Genomic DNA, 25,198 nt, shown 5'->3' on the forward strand with positions numbered 1-25,198 from the left:
CTCCTTTTATGATCATTAAAACCATTCACTCATTTAAATAATTAAAACTAGCAAGTGATTTGTTTTAGAGATCATCAATCCCTGAAAATTAAGAACTAATCAGAGACTTGTAGTGACTTATTTTGTTTTAATTTTCTAATTTATAAGAGATATTGTAGAATATTAATCAATCTTCTAAAAGATTACTCTTTGGAAGTTTATATTCTTGAAACTTTTTAATATTTACTGTGTCAGTAACCATCAATATACTACCTTTTTTTCTCTGAAAGATAGCTTTTATACATTTGATGTTATCTAAATTTGAAAGATCTTCATTATCATCCAGCTGTTACTATCAAATGAAAATTTCATTATGAATAATAAACTGGGTCAAAGTAAAAGTCTAAAATGAAAATTCATCCTGCAAAAGTAACCAAATACCATCATACAATAATCTTACCTAGACTGGTGGGTTTTATCAGTTCATCCAGTAAATCATAAAATGGTAATTTTTGAAGTTTTATATCCGGATGGACTGGGTGAAGAGCTGATGTAAGATGTGGGAGTTCCAGTTCATGTTTAGGTCCCAGAAGAGAAACAGGGAGTAATGGCGATGATGCAGGGTGACCATCGTAAGTGAGTTGTGGAATGGTAGATGGAGACAAAGTTGCTGGCATAGGACTTGAATGTACGTTGGGGATGGACAAGTCTGCAGGCGTCATGATTTTCTGCGGGAACCGCCGCCTATAGAGTTCCTTAATTTTCATTTGTACAGCAGGACTACAGCCAGCCTTTAGCAAATGCAGGGCTTTTGTGAGAAGTTCGTGTTTGCGTCCGTGCTTGTTCCTCCCAGCGTAGCCCAACAGTACTTGGAGTTCAGAAACTCTAAGGCTCATAACCATTTGCTTAGAGAAAAAACAAAATGTAAAACATTAGTATTCCAATAATATAATTTACACTATTAAATGACACTTTATTATAACCCCCTTCCTATAGTTTACTTAAGTAAATAAATGCCAGTTCACTTATAATCCTAATTATTTCAAACTTCAAATTTAATCATTTAACATAAGTAACCAAAGAAATTTAAAATTAATATTCATAAATTCATTGACTTCTACCCTTGGTTATAAGAAATATAGGATAAACTATACACCAGGGAAAACCACACCTCACTTTATTCCACTGTTTTGATGAAACTGTCAGGTATTTACCAAGCACTTATTGAGTCTCCAGGAGAATGTGGAATGCTACGTAGATGGTAAAACATAATGATGTGCCCTCAAGAATATTTTGTTTTCTTGGGGAAAAATTGTAAGTATATATGAAACAACAAACAGTCCACCTCAAACACCAGATGTAGGCAGGGTATCAACAGCTATTATCAAGTGTTACATTCTATACTAACTCTGGAATTTGTAGACTTAAGTTATACCTTTTTTGACCAATTATATATCAGATATTCTATTTGATATTTTCATATGGAATGTCATAATCTTTACAACTCCCCAAGGCATTATCCTGCCTGATTTACATATGAGGAGACAAGTTCAGAAAGGTTAGATAATTTATAAAGCCATAAAGCTACTAAGGAGTACTCAGGATTCAAACCCAGATATGTCTGATTCTAGAGCCCATGCTCTTTCCACTAAACCATTAGGAAAAAGACAGAGCTGGACTCATATTACTGACTCTCACTTAACTTGCATGGCCAAGTTAGAAGTCCAGCAATCCAATTCATATGCCATAATGTATGAGGCTGCAGTAAAGAAATCTATTTAACTTTGTTTACCTGTGTTCACAAATTTATTTGGTCACTGTTTCTCCTTTTTCCCCACCTACTAATAGGAAATGCCCATCTAATACCAATCCTCCCATTTCAAAGTGGTGGAAAATGGAATCCAAAGAGAAGAAATCACTTACCCAAGATCACAGAGCTATTAGCAGAATCCTAAAAGACTGCATCACCACTGACAGGGAGTATTAGGATAAAAAGACACATGTAAGCTTACCATTTGCTCTCTATTTCCCCAACTGATTCCTTCACCTCATACCAAATACACAAAAGCTATGCTGCTTTCCCTAACTCACCACCACTCACGATGACACCAGCCAATTCTTTGCAAGTGGCAAAAACATTAAGCAAAAAATAAAATACTGAGGAGAAAAGTATATAAAGAGCTTTATAAGCAACATAGCTGGTTAATCAAAGAAATACGAGTCCTTTGTCTACTTCTCTGGCTTGGAAAACTCTTTCCTCAGGGCTCAGCTTTTGTTAGCCTTTGCCCTTTAGACCTGGTAGGATGATTTTTACTCTATTTTTAATGGCCACTTTTCGTATCTGTATTTTAGCATTTATCTTGCTTTACTGTAATTTTCTGTTTACACAAGTGATTCTATAACTAACCCAGGGTTCTCCATGGTACACAACCACATTACCCTCAGCTTCTAAGACTAGGGCCTTATAGTGGAAACTCTTCAAATGCCTGCACAATGAATGAATGAATGAATGAACAAATGAACAAACAAGAAAGGAGACCAGAAGAAAGGGTGGGAGGTAGCATCTAGAGTGATAACTTATCCAAATGAATGCTCAAATTCATGTTCTGTAGAGGCATGCAAAGATATAATGTAAACCTTAAAAACAAATTCTACCCAAATCTTAGAAATGTTTCTCTTTTTAGATGTTATCAAAGATGGTAAATAATTACTAACTATAATATCAGCAGGATATCAATTTCTCCCCACTCACCAAAAGAGTACAAAATACTTCTAAAGACTTTTATTATTTAAAAAGGAACAGGGACTTCAAACAGAAATGTACTATTAATAAGTAAACTGCTTTTAAATAAATAACATGAAACTTCAAGGATTAGAGGTTAAAAATAAATTTAAGTTGGCATGGCTCAAATGTACTGCATTTTACAGGAAAAAAAAGTATAAATTTTAAAGAGAACTATTTCAACTCCATTATCCTAAATCAAAAACAAACCAGCAAAACTCAGTGACTACTGTAAACTCTGCATTGATGGCAGCTTTTGACTTTATTCTACAGGTACGAAGATTTAGACGCAATGCAGATATATTATTTTCCTATTTTTGTAGAAGAATATGTTGACATTTCTCATAAAATCTCTTGCTTGACGATCCAAAAAAAGTTTATGACACAACAATAAACTTGAGAGCCCTCAATTATATTTTTTGTCTCTCTCTGAAACAAAGAATAGCAGGAGCAATAACAATACTTGGTACATAGTAGGTACTCACATAGTAACTGCGATCAGCAAGCCAAGCTTTTTAGTTTTGTTTGTTAAGAGACAGGATCTTGCTATGTTGCCCAGACTGTTCTCAAACATCTAGGCTCAAGTGATCTTGCCTCGGCCTCCTGAGTAACTGGGTGTTTTTGGTTTTTTTACAGGATTCATCATCAATTGTCATAATTATCAGGCAGGTACTATTCTTGTTTTTCAGGTGGCAAAATAAGACTTAAGTTAAGAAAGTTGTTGAATGTCATGCAACTGGTTCTACTCCAACTGTGCTTTCTTTCACGCTATAATATTCTGACTTTAAGAGGACACGAACCACATGCCTTTTAACTGGAAAACAGAAAAACCTATTTGAAGATTAATTTAACTCAATCTCCATTTATTTAACTTAATCTCCATTTCAAGCTTCAACATGTTGGCTTTTAAAAACAGGTGATTAAGATAAGAAAAGAATGTGTGTGGATTCAAATTAACCATTGCAACCTATAATCAGGTATAATGAAAAATCAGGTGGTATCTATTGCTATTATTGGAACAGCTGTTGCATACTCTTAAGGACTGTGATAAGCATGCAGTATTTTTTAAAATGAAATAAAAGAAGGGAGCGGGAAACACTGAAGCATCTTTCAACAGAAAAACTGCAAAGAAGCATAAAGCAGTCAATTCACAATGAAAAGTGTTGACAACACTGAGGAAAACTAAACACTAACACATTTGAGATGCTGAAATGAAATATATTTTAATCTGCATTTATTTAAGGTGTTTAAAAATCTCCATTTGTTAGCACTACAACAAAATGAATATTTACAAGTAAGGATTACATCAACCACTAGTACTATTAGAAATCATTACTTCCTCAGCAGTTTCATAGCATTCCGCTGACTCTACATCCACAATTGATAGAGTTCTCAGAATCCTAGGGGATTTAGAATGCCGCAGAATGGTATATATTTTGAACACAAGAGCATTCTGTAAGGAGTAACCTCTTAAAACTAGTTTTTTTAATCTGACAGACATGAACACAATTTAAAAAACCAAAAAGTTGTACAAAAAAAACACCAGTCCCTTCCCCCTTTTACATACCCCACAATTTTCAAATCCCTGAGGCAACCACTTTCAAATCTTTTTATCTAGTTCTTCTGGCATTTTTTCCTCTATATGCTATGTAGTAGGTCTACGCAGCTGTTTAATTTTTTCTTTGAGGACTTTACTGACTTCCTATTATAAAATACAATGGTTTAGTTCTGTTACATCTCCTCTCCTTCATCTTTCTATCATAATTTTTGGTTGAATCAATTGTCAGTACTTACATTATTACTATGGCTGTAAATAATATTCACAGCTGAGTCAAAAGTACATCATGATTACTCTTCCTTTTCTGTATAACTTTCCTTTCCTTACAGTTAATAATTACACCATTTTTCCATTTGCTTAGGTTTCTAGGTACCTACTGCTAATTCATCTGCAAACAGCTAAAAGTATTAATTTTCTTCTCAATATATTCAAATATATCAGGTAAATCAGTTTTAATTTCTTTCCTGTAGCCCTCCACCGTGTTCCAATTTGGACTGTAGGCTCTCTAGGCCTGGTGCACAATTATGATCATGGAATTTCCCTTTAGCTTATCCCGGGAATTCCCTTGTCTCTCTTTTATAGTGGATGCCGTTTCCTTATCCCACTACTTCCCCTTTCTCGGTTTTCTCTTTTTTTGTGGGGTATTTCCTCCAGCAGCTTTCTGAGAAGGGGGCACGATGTTTTTATTCCTTGCATTGTATTTTTAAAATCTTCATTTACCCTTACTACTGACTTTGGCTCAGTACACAGTTCTGGGCAGGAAATCATGTTCTGTCAATATTTTGAAGGCCTTTCTTTATTGTTTTCTGGCTTCCAGTGTTAAGAAGCCTAGTACCAATCTGACCCATGATCCTTCATAGTCAACTATATATGCCCATCTGGAATCATAGCAGCTTGTCTTAATGCGTTCTGAAATTTTACAATGTTGTGCCTTGGAGTTGGTCTTTTCTTTTTTTTAACTGCATAAACTGATAACCGTCGAGTCTTTTAAACTTAGAGATGTATGTCTTTCAGTTCTGGGAAGTTTTCTTACAATAATCTTCCTTCCATGTCTTTGCATTCTCTTTTTTTTTTTTTTTTTTGATGTTCTGTTGCCCAGGCTGGAGTGCAGTGGCCGGATCTCAGCTCACTGCAACCTCCGCCTCCCGGGTTCACACCATTCTCCTGCCTCAGCCTCCCGAGTAGCTGGGACCACAGGCGCCCGCCACCTCGCCCGGCTAGTTTTTTGTATTTTTAGTAGAGACGGGGTTTCACCGTGTTAGCCAGGATGGTCTCGATCTCCTGACCTCGTGATCCACCCGTCTCGGCCTCCCAAAGTGCTGGGATTACAGGCTTGAGCCACCGCGCCCGGCCCTTGCATTCTCTTTCTTATATACTTATTATTCAGACACTGGTCTTCCTAGACTGATTATCTAATTTTCCTTTACTCTGTTTTCTTTTTCCTTGTGCATTTTTACATCTCTTGTCTTTTAGCTCTATCTTCTGGGATTTTCCTCAATTTTATCTCCTAACACATTAAATTTTTAATTTCCATGAACTCTTAATTTTCTGTATATTTCTCTTTTTTTTTTCCTCTACATTGTTATTTTTCTTTTTTGAGAATATAAATTGGGTGTTGATGTTGTTTTCTTCTTCTCCCTACATTGGTCTCTGTCTTTCGTGCCGGAAGCTTTCCTTAAATGAGAGGCAACCTTGGGCTGTGCATACATATTTAAGAATAAGATACTAAAAAGATGATTGGAAAATCTATGTGAGTGAGCAGACCAGGGTACTTCATCTAGAATAACTGGGCAATAACCTGGCTATTTTGTCTGGATTCCCTTTGCTTCCTTTTGTCTGATCACTTTTGACAGAGAGGAACAATCCAATCTCCTGCTTTGGTGGCATAATGCTGGCTTCTAGTGTTCTAAGGGCAGAGTAGTGGGGAATGGGAAGTCCTCACCATTCAAGACAATAACATTTTACTCAATCCCTTTTTCAGATATGTAAAACTTTGCAAAAACATACATACATATGTATGCAAACGCTGTCCCAACTACACAGAGGCAGGGGCCATGTTTTGAGAAAGATAAATACAATAATACTCAAAAAACATCAACAAGCAAACAGGCTTTTGCAACTGAACAGAAAGTGCTGGTTTTATTGTATCATTAGCTGTGACCTTCCATTATTGAAGGTTACGTCTACACTGTGGATAAGAATTAGGTACTTCTTGTTGAACAACATAATTACTCTTGTTCACACATCCCACTGCAGTGGTTTACGGGATTAGTCATAAAGCAGACTCTGTATTATGAGTCTTTATCTGGTATCAATTTATAATGAACTGTAAACCAGAATGAATTCTGAAGACAGACAAAACAGGCATTTAATAATGTCATAATATTTCATTTATACTTTTGCCTTTTATCCACAAAAGCAAATGAATAATCACAAATTCTGTAACTGCACACATTAAATCTTGCACACAACAACAAAAGTATTTTATTATTTTCAAAGTCAGATTCTTCATTTAATGGGGCTTACTTTTGGATGACTACTAAATCTTCTCATTAGAAATTCTTAATAAGCAGCTATTAGCAATCTGTCAACAATGCCTCATTCAAGCAGAAAACCTAGTTAGACAGTTTCTATTCAAAGCAGCAAATCAGGTTGGTTACATACTTCTCCATAATCTTGTTTCACCTAATTTCTCATCTTTTATTTATTTCACAGCATAAGATAACTGGAAAATGACCTGTAGTGCCTACTCCTCAAGTTAATTTATCTTCCACCTCTCCAGGTCCATCTTACTGGCTGCACTGAGGTCCCACAAAGTGACAAAATATTGCAATTATACATAAATAGAGATTCCATTCTCCTTTAAACAAAGTATAAACACTGTTGAAATGGTGCACCATGGCTTCAATTTTTGTTAGATAATTTAAACATCATCCTTATTTATGTACTACCACATTTCACGAAACTTCTATCCTTAAAACAGCTCCTTCTGGACGATAACCTGAACAACAACAACAACAAAAAAAAAACATTAAAAAATACAGGCTCACGCCTGTAATCCCAGCACTTTGGGAGGCCAAGGCGGGCAGATCACTTGAGGTCAGGAGTTCGAGACCAGCCTGAGCAACATGGTCAAACCCTCTCTCTACTAAAAATACAAAATTAGCCAGGCATGGTGGCACATGCCTGTTAATAACAGCTACTTGGGAGGCTGAGGCAGGAGAATCGCTTGAGCCCAGGAGGTGGAGGTTGCAGTGAGCTGAGATCGCACCTGTATGCCAGCCTGGGCAACAAGAGAAAAACTCTGTCTCAAAAAAAAAAATCCAACTCAGAACATTGTAACATTGGAGTACAATATTTTTCCTAAAAAGAAAAAGTTTAGGCCAGGTGTGGTGGCTCACACCTGTAATCCCAGCACTGTAGGAGGCTGAGGCAGGAGGATCACTTGAGCCCAGGAGTTTGAGACCAGCCTGGGCAACACAGCAAGACCTCATCTCTACTAAAAAAAGAAAAAAAAAGTTAGCCAGGCCCATTGGTGGCACATCCCTACAGACCCAGCAATTCAGGAGGCTGAAGCAGCAGGATCCCTTGAGCCCAGGAGTTCGAGGCTGTGGTAAGCTGTGATCATACCACTGAACTCCAGTCTAGGCAATAGAGTGAGACACTGTCTCAAAAAGAAAAAAGGAAAAAAAAAATTTTTTTTTTTTTTTTTTGAGATGGAGTCTTGCTCTGTCGCCCGGGCTGGAGTGCAGTGGCCGGATCTCAGCTCACTGCAAGCTCTGCCTCCCGGGTTTATGCCATTCTCCTGCCTCAGCCTCCCGAGTAGCTGGGACTACAGGCGCTGCCACCTCGCCCGGCTAGTTTTTTGTATTTTTTTTTAGTAGAGACGGGGTTTCACCGTGTTAGCCAGGATGGTCTCGATCTCCTGACCTCATGATCCGCCCGTCTCAGCCTCCCAAAGTGCTGGGATTACAGGCTTGAGCCACCGCGCCCGGCTGGAAAAAAAAATTTTTAAGGGCTTAGTTTAATTTTAAAATTTAGAGTGTAAATTCCTAACACATTGCCAAAACTTCTTATGCAGAGGTGGGAAAATATGGCTCTTATTTAAGAAAAAGGCTGCTCTGCACACAGATGTTCAATAAATGCTTTTTGGATCCACACACAGGCCCTAAATGAGTATGTATAGGAAGAGAAGAAAGGAACAACGAACACATAGAAATAAACTAGTCTTCAGAAACACGCGTAATCATATTAATTCAATTCCCAAAGGTTACTGAATACCTAACATATGCTGAGTAAATGTACAATACAATATAATGGTACTGGCATATACAGAATTTGGATTCTGGTACTGACATGGCCACTAATTTACCAAATTACAATCTTACAGGTTCTGCTTTCTCACTTCAAAAAAAAAAAAAATGAGGGATTAACTAGAGGTTCTCAAGGTTCCTTAAAATTTCAGAATTCAATATTGTAACTGTATTAAATGAAATTTTCTTCTCATTCTTCTACTCTTCTATAGTTGAAGAAATACAATCCATAGAGTTAGTGAAATCTTTCTATATTAGCAATGTTTTCAACCATAACTTTTAGTGTCATTTACATGGGTTGATAGAGTAAAAATGACAAAACATAATATATATTAAATACTTATAATGTACCAGTAACATACTAATTATAGTAAGCATGATTATCTTATTTAATCCTCACATGAACCCACAAGACAGAGTATTATTATTCTCACCGTATAGATAAGAAAACTGACATTACAGCTAAAATCACACAGTAAATACGTGATGGAGATAGGGCTCAAATCTGACCTGACTCCAGAGCTCACAACTAACTAATACAACGTCTTATCACAAGCTCAGCCAGGGCTGAGTATATATTACACTGAGATAGTGACAGGAAACGAGTGATGGGGGCACTAAATGACAGTCAAGGAAGCTATACAGTATAATGTGAGCAGGCAGTGGAATACATGCATATTTTAGAGGCAGTAAAGATGTAACTGAAATAGTGCTTAAGGAAGTTACTGAAGTAACCACCAATAGGATGGCTGAAATAAGAAAAAAACTAAGAAATAAACCTTCTAGCTAAAAGATACGGCAACAAGCAGGATTTATCTACATGTAAGGTAAGAAGGAACTGTGCAGTGGAAATATAGGAGACAGGACCAAGAAATACGGCAAAGAGACACTACAGGCCATGTTCAATATTCTACAAAGAGGTAAGTCTTTTAAAAATTAGACTGTACTTGATTATGAGAACAATATCATTCACTTTTCAAATAAAATCTAGAATTTAAAAATACTAAGTAGGGCTTTAAGAAGTTTTAAGTCTATTAAATTCTAAAAGATGATTATTCTTTCCTTACTGTCCCCTTACCAAAACAAACAAAACACTGCATTTGCAATTAGATGATCTAAGTTTCAGATAAGACAAAAGGCAATGAAAGAAACATAATACCCTATCTGAGAGAAAGCTGAAAAGCCTAAAAGAAGAAACATGTATTAACAAAACAAAAAGTGAGAAGAATGCATCCTCTAAACTAAACAGTCTAAATTACAGCTTCAGTCTGGGTCCTAGAACAGAGATGAAGGAAAAGTCCTAGAGGGATGGTACAGAACTATTTCAGAGTAACAGGTGTAACCTACTGATGGTAACAGAGCTAGCAAGTCGTGGAGCTCAGACTCAAAAGGCAAATGCCAATGGTCACACAATGCTACACAGTAATAACAACTAGAGACACTATCAGATAGTAAGAAAATGTTTTTGGAAATAACAGTAAGAGTATCATAAATAGAACTCAAAGATCTTCTTCTTGTCTAAAACTCCATCTAATATATGAAGTTTTACTCCAACTTTCTTGACTGACGGTCTCCCAGCCTCTGCTATAACACTTCTAAGAGTTTACAACCTTTAAAAGCTGCCCCATTAGTGAAAGGCTCTAGCAATTGAAAGTTCCCTTTAAAGTCTGCCCAATGGTTCTAAAATTTCATTCTCTTGGTATACCAGAATTGACTCTTAAAATGCTTAAAATGTGTTAAAAGGACTCCTTTCCTTCAACTAGCTAGACCTCTTCCCACTCCTGATCCTTCTCAAGCATTCTGCAGTTCATAGTACTCAGAAGTGAATGAAATAATCTAGATATGGTGTGACTAGTCCCAAAGACAGCAGTATTACTATCCCTCTTAATATGAACATATTTTTACCAATATAACCTAAAAAGTCATTCACATTTTAGGTTTGTTTTATTTGGACAAGAGGGGATATATGATATGTGTTATTCTTGCGTTTCAGCAGGGAGGGGGCTGCATCCACATCATCCTGTTGCTTATGTTAACTAAAACCGTTATTCTATCTTTTTCATATAAACGGCTACGGTATAAAGTCAAACCACCTTATCCTCGAATACAATTTTTGTTAATTTAAAAGCAGAACTTAATGTTTCATGCCATTAAACTTCATGTTTTTCAGCTCTTCATTCCAGCCTTTCAAATCCCTTTTGAAAAACTGTTTCCTATACCCCTCTATCGTACAATTATTACAAAATGTGGTATATCATTGATTTTCCAGTTTATGTCCTCCCATAGACTTTGAGTTTTTCAAGGATAAATACTCATCTCTATGCAAATATAGTTAATGACACCAAGTAAGTGCCCAACAGATGATGTGAATTCCTCTTCATCACCTTAATACCCCCTTTCCAGTTCTGTGCTATATATAAAATCTGAGAATTGTGACCTTAAATATTCACCCAAGTCATCCTTAAGAACTTGGAATATGACAGTGTCAACTCTCTAGGGCCCTGAGCATATCATAAGAGATTCTCCTCCAAGTAACAATAAAATTTAAGGCTACAAATAAGATTATTCAATATTTGCGATTAAGATGTCTCTTTTCTTAAGGATTCCCTTTTCTCCTAGGATGCTCTTTTCTCCTAGGATTCCCCAATCTTTTTTGTTGTTGTTCTTTGTTTTTTTGAGAGAGTCTCACTCTGTTGCCCAGGCTGGAGTGCAATGGCGCGATCTCAGCAACCTGTGCCTCCTGGGTTCAAGCGATTCTCCTGCCTCAGCCTCCCAAGTAGCTGGGACTACAGGTGCATGTCACCACGCCCAGCTAATTTTTTGTATTTTTAGTAGAGACAGGGTTTCACTGTGTTAGCCAGGATGGTCTCGATCTCCTGACCTCATGATCCGCCCACCTCGGCCTCCCAAAGTGCTGGGATTACAGTTGTGAGCCATCGCACCCAGCCTGATTCCCCTATCTTAAGGTAAAAATAAACATCTTGCAGAGGGCACAAGAAAATTAAGGTTATCATATTTCAGTCCTGATTGATAAGTTTTAGACAGAAACAAGTTTTTAAAAAGATGTACACAAAAGTTCTAAAAGTCCTAGGTGGCCAGGCATGGTGGCTCACACCTGTAATCTCAACACTTTGGGAGGCCACGGCGGGCAGATCACCTGAGGCCAGGAGTCCAAGACCAGTCCGGCCAACATGGTGAAACCCTGTCTCCACTAAAAACATAAAAATTAACCAGGCATGGTAGTGGGCGCCTGTAATCCCAGTTACTCAGAAGACTGAGGCAGGAAAATCACTTGAACGCCAGGGGGCTGAGGTTGTAGTGAGCAGAGATCGCACCACTGCACTCCAGCCTGCACGACAGAGAAAAACTCCGTCGTCTAAAAAAAAAAAAAGCCCTAGGAATGATTCCTTACAGAGAAACATTAAAAAGAAAAAAATGGGTTACAGCAAAAAGTTATTCAAGTCTTGCAATGACAGCTTGCCTAAATATTTTTTAAAATTCCATCAGAAGCCTATTAATGATAGCAACCCTTTCTTTTCTACACAGAATGGAACACTTTCACTTAATTATTCTACTAGTTATAGAAAAGAGAAACAATTTCACAACAAAAGCATCCTTTAGTCTATGTAAAGTAAAACTGCTAACTTTCCATAAAACTTAGAGATTATGATCATTATCTTCAGAACACATTATTATGATTAAAATTTAAGTTTTATGATTTAAAGTAACATTTTACAAAGTTACTACAGTAGCAAAAGCAAGTTTAAAAAAATGTTTTGGCTGGGCACGGTGGCTCATGCCTGTAATCCCAGCACTTTGGGAAGCCGAGGTGGGCAGATCGCCTTAGGTCAGGAAGTCGAGACCAGCCTGGCCAACACGGTGAAACCCCGTCTCTACTAAAAATACAAAAATTGGCCAGGTGTGGTGGTGGGCACCTGTAATTCCAGCTACTCAGGAGGCTGAGGCAGGAGAATTGCTCAAACCCGGGGCTGGGGGCGGGGTGGGCCCGGAGGTTGCAGTGAGCTTCACTCCACTTCACTCCAGCCTGGGGGAAAGAGAGAGACTCCGCCTCAGAAAAAAAAAAAAAAAGAAAGAAAATGTTTTTATTTTCTTTCAAAAATTCCATTAATGTGCATAAAAATACATATTAAAGGTGAGGCCCACGAAAACATATTACACATTCTTCCTGAAATTTATGGAAAAGAAGGAAAATGAGCTACTCACAAAACTCTGAGTCCAAAAACCCAAACAGATTATACTTTTAAGCATCCATTTTAACATATCCAGAACATTAACCAAAAAAGCAAAAAGAAAAAAAAAAAAGGAATAGTAAAGTTACAGATAAGAAGCAATTTTTTAAAAAGCACAAAAATAGAAAAACAAAGTTTAGCTATCTACAACTTACTCTGTCAAAAAGAAAAAAAAGTTTAACTGTCCGTGTCTAAAGGACAATTCATAAATTAGCCAAAAGAAGAAATGATCTGTGGTTATGGTTTTTTTAAAAAAAGTCTTCTATCTTTTGTGGACATCAGAAAGTGAAATAAAATATGTTTATCATAATCAGTCATAAAGAACAATTACTGAAAACTCATTCTTAATACCATTCCTTGAATATATACCTAATCAAATTCCAGAGTACTTCTCCAAATACTCAACACAGTCAATGTTCTTAAAAGTTTAAAAATAAAAGTTACTTTACTTCCTGTAATCCCAGCACTTTGGGAGGCTACTCAGGAGGCTGAGGTGGGAGGATGGCTTGAGCCCAGCAGATCAAGCCTCCAGCCTGGGCGAAAGAGCATGACCCTGTCTAAAAATAAAAATTAAAATTAAAAAATTTAATTTAATTTTTAAAAACGGAAAAAAAAAGTAGAGATAAACTCTATGACAGAAGAGAAACAGTATCACCGAATCCTAAGTCTAAAGCAATCCTGCTTTCACTCAGCTCCGTCTTCCTGAGTGATCTTATTCACTCGTAACTTCAAAACGCCATCTCTAAATTAACAATTTCCAAATCTTTATTTCCAGCCTAACCTTGGTCTCCTAAACTCCAAATCCGTATCTACTAAACACCCCTCCTTTATATCCCAGGAGTCATCAACTCAACATACTCAAACCTAACACATCAACTCTCTCCAAACCTTCCATCCACCTAATCACCCATCAATGCCAGAAGCTGCTACACCATCTTCTTGTTCACATTCAATCTATTTACCAAGTCCTGTCAATCTTAACACCTTAAAATGTCTTAGTCCCTATTACCACTCTAATTCAGAGTCTGGAAGAGACTCTTAACTTTTCTCCCCGCCTCCAATATTATCCTCTCCAAGTCATTATCCTCACTATTGCCAGTGATCATTCTAAAATATAAATCTAATGATATCACACTGTGCTTAAACTTTTCCATGATCATCTACTGCACTCGGAGGTCCCAACTCCTTAGCATGACAACTGTAACCAATCTTTTAACCAACTCTCCATCTTCCAGGAAGCTCTTCTCCCCCCTGCCATCCCAGCCAAAAATTTTAGTAGCTAACTCCAACTCATTCAGTTCTCAACTCTGATGTCACAACCTTTGGGAAATTTTCCTTAATCCACTCCTAACATTAAAAAAATTTACCCTTTTATGTGCTATCCTCTTTAACTCAGTTTACCACTCTCATGCCATATGTAGAGAGGCCCTGTTTACTTGTCAATTCTTGATCCAAAATATATGCTCTGTCTATAGAGACTGTCTTGTTCATCACTAATAAATATGAGGAACAACGGTTTGGCACCTGTTAATTATTACAAACCATATTGGTAATGCAAACCTATTAGAAATTATACATGTAACCTCTCACAAATAAGGACATTATATAAATGTGCCCAGTGCCTACTGAGCATACTGGCATCCAAACTCAGCAACTAGTGTTCAAACAATAATGTTTTAGTTTTAAGGGCTAAACTGAAGTTTATACTTAATCCTACAAAGAATAAGAAGTTATAAAAACACTTTCAACTGCACAAAATGTTGAAGGGAAGAAACAGACATATAAAAAAATCAATCTAAATGAAGAGTAAATAATTTGAAAGGGGATGTTAAGATAGACCAATTTAGAGGCTGTTTTATGAATACCAAATGGACACTACAAGAGTCTGAAATAGTGATGGTAACAACCAAGAAGGAAAGGAAGGCATAACATTAAGAAGATTTGAAAAGACTTGAATGGGAGGAAGTCTGTAGTTCAGACGGTTCGGAAATAGGGAAGTCTTCTTTGAGTACACTAACTCAGTCAGGTTTCCTGGTTAATGTTCTTACAGAATTCTGTCCCTTTCCTTTATAGCATTCAACACAGTTTCAGACTCACATAGTTTCAAAGTGGAAAATTCTCATAACAATCTGGCCCCAACTTCCCATAACTCGTATGTTATCTTCCCATAACAGATATCCACATGTGGACCTAGCAGCTGTTCTGCAAACATACCTCAGTGTTTTCTCTCTTCATTACCTTTGCTCATGCTGTTCCCCCTGCTTCAAAGAATATCCCAGTAATCCTTTACTACCTTTAAAATCCCCTTTTTAAATTTTCTTTTATTAAAGACAGGGTCTCACTCTGTCACCCAGGTTGGAATGCAGTAGCATGATCATGACTCACTGCAGCCTTGACCTCCCAGGCTCAAGCAGCCCTCCCAACTCAGCCTCCCAAGTAGCTGCAACTACAGATTCACGTCGCTCCCCATGGCTAATTTTCGTTTTTTGTAGAGTTGGCCAAGCTGGTCTCAAACTCCAGGGCTCAAGTGTTCCGCCCCACATCAGCTTCCCAAAGTGCTGGGGTTATAGGTGTGAGCCACTGTGCCTGGCCATCAACTTCCAAAACTCTTCTAAGGCCCAGTTTGAAATAAGCTTAGCCAGAAGTGATCTCTTCTTCTTATGAATACATTGTTAACTACTTAGATTTATATGGTTGTTTTGTTGGTATTGCTTTCTATTATCGTTTATCATTTTTCTCCTCAAAAGAATGAAGCTGGCCAGGCGCAATGGCTCATGCCTGTAATTCCAGCACTTTGGGAGGCCGAGGCAGGTAGATCACAAGGTCAGGAGTTCAAGACCAGCCTGGCCAAGATGGTGAAACCCCATCTCTGCTAAAAATACAAAAAATTAGCCGGGTGTGGTGACACACGCCTGTAATCCCAGCTACTCAAGAGGCTAAGGCAGAGAACTGCTTAAACCTGGGGAGCAAATGTTGCAGTGAGCCGAGATCACGCCACTGCACTCTAGCCTGGGCGACAGAGTGAGACTCCATCAAAAAAAAAAAAAAAAAAAGAAAAAGAAAACAAGAATGAAGCAAACTCCCTGAGGTTAGCCACTCCGTGGAGGGAGGTAGGGGTGGGGGGCAGGGGTGAAAAGAAGGTCATCAATTCCAAGCACAAAGAACAGCAGAAGAGAAAGCACCAGGAACTCAATGAAAAATAAGCCTTAATGTCTACTCCCTCTCCCAAAGGATTCTGACACTGGGTTCTACAGACCCCTACCAATTGTCCTCCCACCTAATCCCCATTCTACTTATGGGCAGTAATATCTCTAGAAAAGTGCTGTCCAAAGGAAATACGATGTCAGTTGCAAATGTTGAGACACATACATAATTTTAAGTATGCTACTAGCCACATTTTAAAAAGTAAAAAGGCCAGGCACGGTGGCTCACGCCTGTAATCCTAATACTTTCAGAGGCTGAGATAGGACGATCACTTGAGCTCAGGAGCTCAAGACCAGCCTGCCCAACATAGTGAGACCACATTTCTATTTCAAAAAATTACAAGTAGATGAAATTAATTTTAATGATATATATTTACTTAATCCAATAAGCCTAAAATATTATTTCAACATACAATCAATATCAATTATTAATGAGATATTTTCCATTCTTTCTTTCATACTATGTCTTCAAAATCCAGTATGTTTTACACTTACAGCAGATCTTAATTAGGACTAACCACATTTCAAGTTCTCAATATCCACACAGAACTAGTGGCTATAGTACTGGACAGTCCATCTTCTAGGTCATCCTGTCATTCACTGAGGTAAAGTTTTAGTACCTGCCTTGGCCATTCAGGCTCCAACTTAACTCCTCGTCATTACTTTCCCCCTCAGCTACCCACTCCATGGGCCACATCCTAGACCTTTCCAGCAGAACCTGCACCACCTTCAAAATCACTAATTTGAACATTCCATTTTCCAACTACAACCTCCTTTTCTTACTTGCTTCACTGCAAGAATTCAATTTCATAAAGATCTCTAATTCACTGATGTTGTCATGTCCTGTTCAGTAGCCCCTAAACATTCCTTTGCAAAATTCCCTTGTCCCTCCATGTAGTTCCCACTTTGTAGGAGAAAAGAATGCATGCACTCATACAGATGGATGTTATTTTACATCCACAGTCGTCAATCTCAATGGGCACAGGCATTTCACTAAACTTTCCAGTGAGCCAGCAATCAAACTTCCTACAGTAACTCTTTCGTATCTTTTCTTTGCTCCTCCCACATCTCCTTCCTTCAAAAACTACCTTTAGGAAGCATGTATAAAACAAATGACTATTAAACTTTAACAATGCATTTAACATTGTTATTTCATATTCAAGAAAACATTTCCCAAAATAAAGTTTCTGCTAATTATTAAAACATCTGTTCTCTATAAAAATTCAAATATGGAAAGGTACAAGAGAACCAAACTATTTTTCATATACTTACAGGAGTACTAGAATGTAATTTCACAAAAGCAAAAACTTTTTCATTCCCAAATGATGTGTGAGCATTTAACGCAGCTGATTTTGGCATATAAATCAGCACTCATTTTTATTGATGGAATGACTGGATAAGAATCTTGCTTTAAGTAAATGTGATACCAAAGGCCAAACAGGCAAAAGGAAGGAGGAGGGGAGAGTAGGAGAGAATGCTTATTTGTTTGCAAGATTTAGCAGAGAATACCTATAGCCGTAAAGAATACTTATAGCCCAGTAAAGGAATAACTATTTTTACGTTTTACTGAGAGTTTATAAAATGTATCCAAAAAAATAATGGACAAGGCCGGGTGCAGTGGTTCATGCCTGTAATCCCAGCACTCTGGGAGGCTGAGGTGGGCAGATCACAAGGTCAGGAGTTCCAGACCAGCCTGGCCAACATGGTGAAACCCCATCTCTACTAAAAATACACAAATTAGCTGGGCACAGTGGTGTGCACCTGTAATCTCAGCTACTTGGGCAGCTGAGTCAGCAAAATGGCTTGAACCCAGGAGGTGGAGGTTGCAGTGAGCCAAGATTGTGCCACCGCACTCTAGCCTGGGTGACAGAGTAAGACTCCACTTCAAAAAAAAAAAAAAAAAGAAAAAGGACAAAAACATTTAAAGTGTAATATAGAATTTAATGATCTATGATTCTGCCAAAAAGCTGGACTTTTCTCATAACTCTGATGATTCAACTTCTTCGTGGATGACAGCATGGGCACAAACAAACCTGAGCACTTTTCAAGACTTAACCCAGGTGAGGGGCAGTGGCTCATACCTGTAATCCCAGCACTTTGCGAGGCTGAGGTGGGCTGATCACCTGAGGTCATGAGTTCTAGACTAGCCTGGCCAACATGGCAAAACCCCTTCTCTACTAAAAATACAAAAATTGGCCAAGCATGGTGGCAGACACCTGCAATCCCAGCTACTTGGGAGGCTGAGGGTGGTGAATCACTTGAACCCAGGAGGCAGAAGTTGCAGTGAGCCAAGATCGCGCCATTGTACTCCAACCTGGGTGACAAGAGTGCAAACTCAGTCTCAAAAAAAGTCTTTCTTAAGCCCGTATAGATCACTGTGGTAATTAACTTAAGTCCCTTCTTCTACAAACATCATCAGATGTAATTACTGGAATCTATGAGCATGTATATTTGCCACGCTCTGTCCTTCAGGCTGGAGTACAGCGGCACAATCACAGCTCACTAGAGCCTCAACCTCAACCTCCTGGCTCAAGCAATCCTCCCACCTCAGCCTCCCGAGTAGCTGGGCCACGGGCATGCGCCTCAGCCAGCTAATTTTTGTATTTTTTTGTAGAGACAGGTTTTCGCCGTATCACTCAGGCTGGTCTCAAACTCCTGCACTTAAGCAATCTGCGCACCTCAGCCTCCCAAAGTGCTGGCACTACAGGTGTGAGCCACCACGTCCACCCTATACATATTTTCAGGTCTCCAAAACTTTCCTCTCCACTTTCTCCTATGGAGAAATGTCACTCAGAGGCTTACTGGAACAACTGAACCAGAGAGGCTCCAGACTCAGACCAGTAGGGAGCTAAAATCAAGGGTGAGGCACAAGTCTAAACATGCAGAGATTAAGCAAAGTCTTCATACTCATAAGCAGGACACCTTTCTCCTGCCTTGTTCCCCAAACATTATCAGCCAGGTTAAGTAGCCTCAACAAGAGATTATAAAATTCCTCTCTGGAACAAATGGACAGACCAAGACCTACTCACACTTAGAAGACCATTAATCTTATTCCTGGGACTATCTAAATTCAGAGGTGAAGACTAATGGCAATTCTAAAATTCATGTTCCTTTCCCTGATCATGATTCAATTAGACACAAAATACTATACTTTTTTTAAAGGTCTTTAACCTTTAAGATGCTACCTGATTTTGAAATCACATATTAGAATAACTTCTGAAACAAAAATATTCCTTTTCCAGTCTTACTCTGACACCCTGGGGAAAGATGTTTAAGGAACAGAGGCTAGAATTTTTCACACCCCACTCTAAAGAAATGCAGCAAGAAACTGAAAAGCATTCAGAGTTTTACAATTTCTAGGTCCTGTTTCATGTTTATCCCACAAAAGAGAAAGGAAAAAAACAAAATAGGCAGAATGCAAATCAATCATATATATTTGGTAAGAACTAAGCTCTGCTGGAGAGGAAATTATTGGCTAACATTAAGTTAGGGAATTTTTCATTTATTCATGTGATTCTTATATTTTACTACAGAAAAAGCAATCAGGTCGGGCATGGTGGCTCACACCTGCAATCCCAGCACTTTGGGAGTCTGAGGCAGGTGGATGACCTGAGGTCAACAGTTCAAGACCAGCCTGGCCAACATGGTGAAACCCCGTCTCTACTAAAAACACAAATATTAGTTGAGCACAGTGGTGAGCATCTGTAATCCCAGCTACTTGGGAGGCTGAAGCAGGAGACCTGCTTGAATTCAGGAGGTGGAGTTTGTGGTAGGCCGAGATCATGTCACTGCACTCTGGCCTAGGCAACAGAGTGAGACTCCATCTCAAAAAAAAAGAAAAAAGAAAAAACCAAAAAACACAGCCTTGAAAAAATAAAAAGTTATATATTTCCCACACCATTACTGATTAAAAGTACTTCAAGCCAGGTGCGGTGGCTCAACACCTTGAATTCTAACACTTTTGGGAGGCTGAGGCATAAGGATCACATGATTCTGAGAGTTTGAGAGCAGCCTGGGCAACATAGCAAGACCCCATCTCTATAAAAAAAAAGTTTTTAGTCAGCTGAGCATGATGGCATGCACCTGAAGTCCTAGCTACTCAGGAGGCTGGGGTGGAAGGATCACTTGAGCCCAGGAGTTTGAGGCTGCAGTGAGCCATAATCATACCACTGCACTCCAGCCTGAGCAAGAGAGCGAGACCCTGCATCCAGGAAAAAAAAAAAAAAAGTACTTCAAGCACATTCATTCAGTGCAATGCAAGCTACTACCGCTTAGCATTACTTAGAGAGATACAGGATCTAATTAAAAAACCCTGCTTAGCAAACGGCCTTCTAAGAGGATCACTAGAAGTAAACTTTTTCTTGAGACAGGGTCTCACTCTGTCACCTAGTTAGAGTGCAGTGGATCTCAGTTCACTGCTACCTCCATCTCCCAGGATCAAGCAATCCTCCGACTTCAGCCTCCCGAGCAGTTGGAACCACAGGTGTGCATCAACATGCCCAGCTAATTTTTTGTATTTTTGATAGAGATGTGGTTTTGCCATATTGTCCAGGCTGGTCTGGAACCCCTGAGCTCAAGCACTCTGCCTGCCTTGGCCTCCCAAAGCACTGGGATTACAGGTGTGAGCCACTGCCCCCAGCCTTATTTTTCTTTTTTAAGTTATAAAAAATACCACGAGTGAGAAGGTGAGAGGAATCGTTCCATGTTAAATTATGCACTGCTGTACTGTAAATTTTAAATTTAAAAAAGATCAAGTTTTCAAAGTTTTTGCTCTTGGGACTCTTTTATACTCTTGAAAGTGGAGGGCCGCTCCCCCCCCCAAAAAAAAACTTTACGTTGATTAAATCTATCAATATTTACTGTATTTGCAGTTAAAGCAGAAAACTTTAAAATATTTGTCATTAAAAAAAATAATAATAGCTGGGCAGGGTGTCTTACACCTGTAATCCTAACACTTTGGGAGGCCGAGGCAGGCGATCGCTCAAGCCCCCAACTTCAAGACCAGCCTGGGCAACATGGCAAAGCCCATCTCAAAAAATAAATTAATTAATTAAATCCATTACTTGTTAACACATTTAAAAAATATTTTTAATAAAAATTAGAGGACTATCACAGTTTTACATTTTTGCAAATCTCTTTAACATCTAGCTTAATAAAGACATCCTGATTCTCACATCTACTTTCCCATTCAATCTGTGTATTAGATTATTTTGGTTGAAGAATATAAAGGAAATCTAGCCTTATGAAGCTCTATAGAGTTTGGAAAAAATAGAGTATTTTAATTAAAATGCTCTAGCCTTTTCAGATAACTTTTGATATTCTTTGATCCTTCACCGAAACTCAACAAATAGCAGGTTCTTAAAGGCTGCTGCAACGCAGGAATCTGAAACCATATCAATGAATATTTCCCACTCTGATAAACTGAAATTCATTGGTCTATCTTCCATTTCCAATGGATCTTTTCATCCAGGCATGGATGAAATAATTTGTAATATCATGCATTGGTTATTTGGAAAATATTAGTTCACTGAGTTATGCAATTCTTCTAAATGTTGACATATTTCACTATGCAACTTCAACATAACACATTCATTAATATCACATTGATCTTATCAAAAAAGTCAAGTATTGGGAAACTGTCAAGCTCACAGTGGCAAATACGTCTTCCAAAGTTCTATTTTCACTTGAAAGCTTAAATTTTATCATTAGTAACAAATATTGTCAGTTGTTTTCCTTGCAGTGACAGGCGCACTTTATTTATTTTCATGAAAATGTATGCCAAATACCCAAGTCTGTATAATCATACTTTGCCAGCCATTTTTTTCAAGTAAAAATGGTATTCCATTTAAAAAGCTCACAACTCAACTCCAGAAGTTATTTTCCCTGAGTTAACCATCAGATTTGATATTCAATAAAGTGTTTTACAGGTACTTTTCATTTCATCATACAAAATATATTTTAAAATGTACTCAAGGACTGAGATACAATAAAATTAGTAAGTTTTATTGTTTCATCAAGGATATAAAGTCTAACTGACATTTTTTTTTAATTCCAAGTACATAGTGATGAACAACACAACTACTAGTACGATTCAGTGCCACTGCCTTAATTTGTGCCAAGGTGCTGGCGGTTTTACCCACCAGTGATTTTGCAAATGTCAGCACAGCAAATAATGCCTTACTATTATAAGGAAAATCATTCTGACCTGGAGAACACCCAGAAAAACTTCAGGAACCACCAGGGGCCTGAGAAACAGACTTTGAAAACCTCTGTAATAACCGATGCATTACTTGTATAATTTTTAAAAAGATAATTTTTAGTAAACATTACACTATTACAGAAATATTTAAATAAATACACACACACGTGATAATATACTAAAATCACCAATAATCTGGTACCTCATACACAGCAGATACCCAAAAATATAATAAATAACAGAACGTGATAATTCTTGAATAAATCACAATTACTAAGAATCTACTATAAGCCAGTTTCTGAGCCAGTTTTGTGCCTCTTCAGTCCCCTTCTTGGGTAACTTACAGAAGCCCATAGACCAGAATGATGATTTTAACATATGAGAAAAAATATTTACTCTGAAATCTTTCCAATCTTTAAGATTAGACTTGCATGACTGCAAGAAAAAGTCTTAAAATTCACCATAAAGCACAAGATAGCATGTTAAGTTCTATTTTAAGCACTATGCCATGAGCTTTTTTAAAAACAGGCTTGCTCACATTCAGAAACCCAAATACAAAATGAAATGCTTTGGCTGTGCACTGCCAGAACTGCATAAAGACGCTGCATTCCATTTCTCCTCAAGCTATACAACCCTTACCTGTGATGTTTTCATTCCTATTGTTAAGTGAAACTCCAGCATTAATACTATAGAGGTTACATTAAATGTGGCAACTATTTTTTTAAAAAACCCAGTAGCGTATAGCAAAACCATCAAAACAAGTTCTTAAGAACTTTTAACCATATACATTGATAAATTCAAGCGGTAAATCTCTATAAACATACATATGGAATATTATGCACTGTTAAAAAGAATGAGACCATCTCATTGTTTGGACATGTCATGGAAAGAGCTTCACTATTTATTGTGAAAAAAAGCAAATTGTAGGATGCTATGTATAGTATGATCTCACTTATGGTTTTAGGAAAGATATTTATGCACATGTACATTCACTTAAGTTCCTTCTGTGTGTCTAGTTTTGTTCTCATCTAGACATACACACACACAATAAATTAAAAATATTATACAGACATACACATTTAAATGCCTATGCAGAGAAAAAAAAAAGAATACAAGGCCAGACACAAAAAGCGACATATTTTTATTCCATTTATATTAAATGCCCAAAATAGCCAAGTCTACAGAGACTGGAGATAGATTATCAGTTGCCTAGGGCTAAGAGTGAGGTAAGGTTTAGGAAGGAGATTATGCTAAAAGGATGTAGTTGCTTTTTGAGGTGAAAAAATATTCTAGAACTGATTGTGGTTAATGGTTACACAACTTTGTGAATATACCAAAAACCACCTGATTGTGCACTTTAAATAGGTGAACTATAATGGGATATGTTAATTTTATCTCAATAAAGCTGTTACCTCCCCCTGCCCACCCAAATAAGAATACACAGATATACACCAAAGTGATTGCCTCTAAGAAAGAAGATGATGAGGTCTTTCCATTTTCACCCTATTTACGGTTAGATTATTACAATAAGAATTGTATTCATTTATTATCTCTATAACGTAAAATAATGTAAAACGTAAATCTAAAACAGTCCTTCATAAATTATTCTGATTTAATGTTATTCAAGTTCATTTAAGCAGCAACAAGAAAAAAGAGCGAAGATATGACCCTAAGAATATTTTCAATTTAGATTGTCTTACAGACAACAGCATCAGGCCCCACTCTCTGACAGAAACAAATCTTGAACATAATTTGTTCATCTGACACATGTATATTAAAAACACCTACTGTGTCCACAGAGTAGGGATGGGAGAATGGAGGGGGGTACAAATAGAACACGAGCCAACAAAAAGACACAAACTAACAGCTCTGGCTTTAAGTTAAGGGCTTTTGCTATATAGCTGAAGAGACAAAACACACAAAGTGGACTGGGGTCAGACTATAGAAAATCTTGAATACTAGACTTAGAACTAAGACTTTATCCAGTTTTCGATGGAAAGCTATTCAAAATTTTTATAGATAGGAGTGACAGAATGAAAGGAGTGTTTTGGTGAAATTAACCCAGCAACCAAAGGGGGGAAACTGAAAGCAGTGAATAGCAGAAAAGGTAAGAGATGAAGTTTTCAAAAACAGGAACGTTTTACAACAGTCCTGTGAGAGTTACTGATATCTCCATTACTAGTTAATGTTCAAAGGATTTTAATGTTTGTTTTGTCTGCTTGACCTAAGGAAAAGCTGAAAAAAAAGGTGGTTTCTTCATTTTGATGAATTTTAGAAGTTCATAGCTAAGAATGAAGATTTACCAGAAAACTCTGAAGGAAGGTTTCTAGGGAATTATCTTCTCATGTGACACTACTGAAACCAAGAGTACAGGGAATCAAAAGTTAACAGGAGTTGTACAATTTTTAACATGGAAGGGCAAGTATAGTCACAAACATCTAACAAAAAGTGCAGTGGCTATTAGTACTACTTCTGAAATTGATAGTTAATGACAACTAAGTACTTAAAAATTGTCTCTACTGCCTATTTCAAAGAAATTCTAATGATAAAATGTTACATAAATGCAGATTTAGGTGAAGACCAAATTCTAAGGAATCAAATTTAGAGTACGATCAATTTCCTCAAGTTCCCTCCACACGCGCTACTTTTCAGATGTTGCACAAACAGCATCTTAATTCACATATGCATTTACTAATCGGTTTAACTCCTAAAGGTTTTTACTAAAAATAAAAATGCTTTCATTGCCTATGTTACCTTTCTAAAACCAGATCCTGGGCCAGACGCAGTGGCTCACGCCTATAATCCTGGCACCTTGGGAGGCCAAGGCAGGTGGATCACAAGGTCAAGAGATTGAGACCAACCTGGCCAACATGGTGAAAGGCAGGTGGATCACGAGGTCAAGAGATTGAGACCA

General features: G+C 37.7%; 1 protein-coding gene across 2 annotated transcripts in view; it reads right to left on the reverse strand.

The window, feature by feature from the left end:
* The window catches only part of PIAS1 (protein inhibitor of activated STAT, 1), a 144,369-nt gene that overhangs the window by 111,925 nt on the left and 7,246 nt on the right, over nt 1-25,198 (reverse strand). For both annotated transcript variants that reach the window (XM_011940342.1, XM_011940341.1), the window contains one exon: nt 440-884. In XM_011940342.1, coding sequence (XP_011795732.1) covers nt 440-884 — 445 coding nt within the window. The remainder of the gene's footprint in view (nt 1-439; nt 885-25,198) is intronic.

This window comes from Colobus angolensis, unplaced genomic scaffold (assembly GCF_000951035.1).
Source record: "Colobus angolensis palliatus isolate OR3802 unplaced genomic scaffold, Cang.pa_1.0 Scaffold19, whole genome shotgun sequence".
Classification (NCBI taxonomy): domain Eukaryota; kingdom Metazoa; phylum Chordata; class Mammalia; order Primates; family Cercopithecidae; genus Colobus; species Colobus angolensis.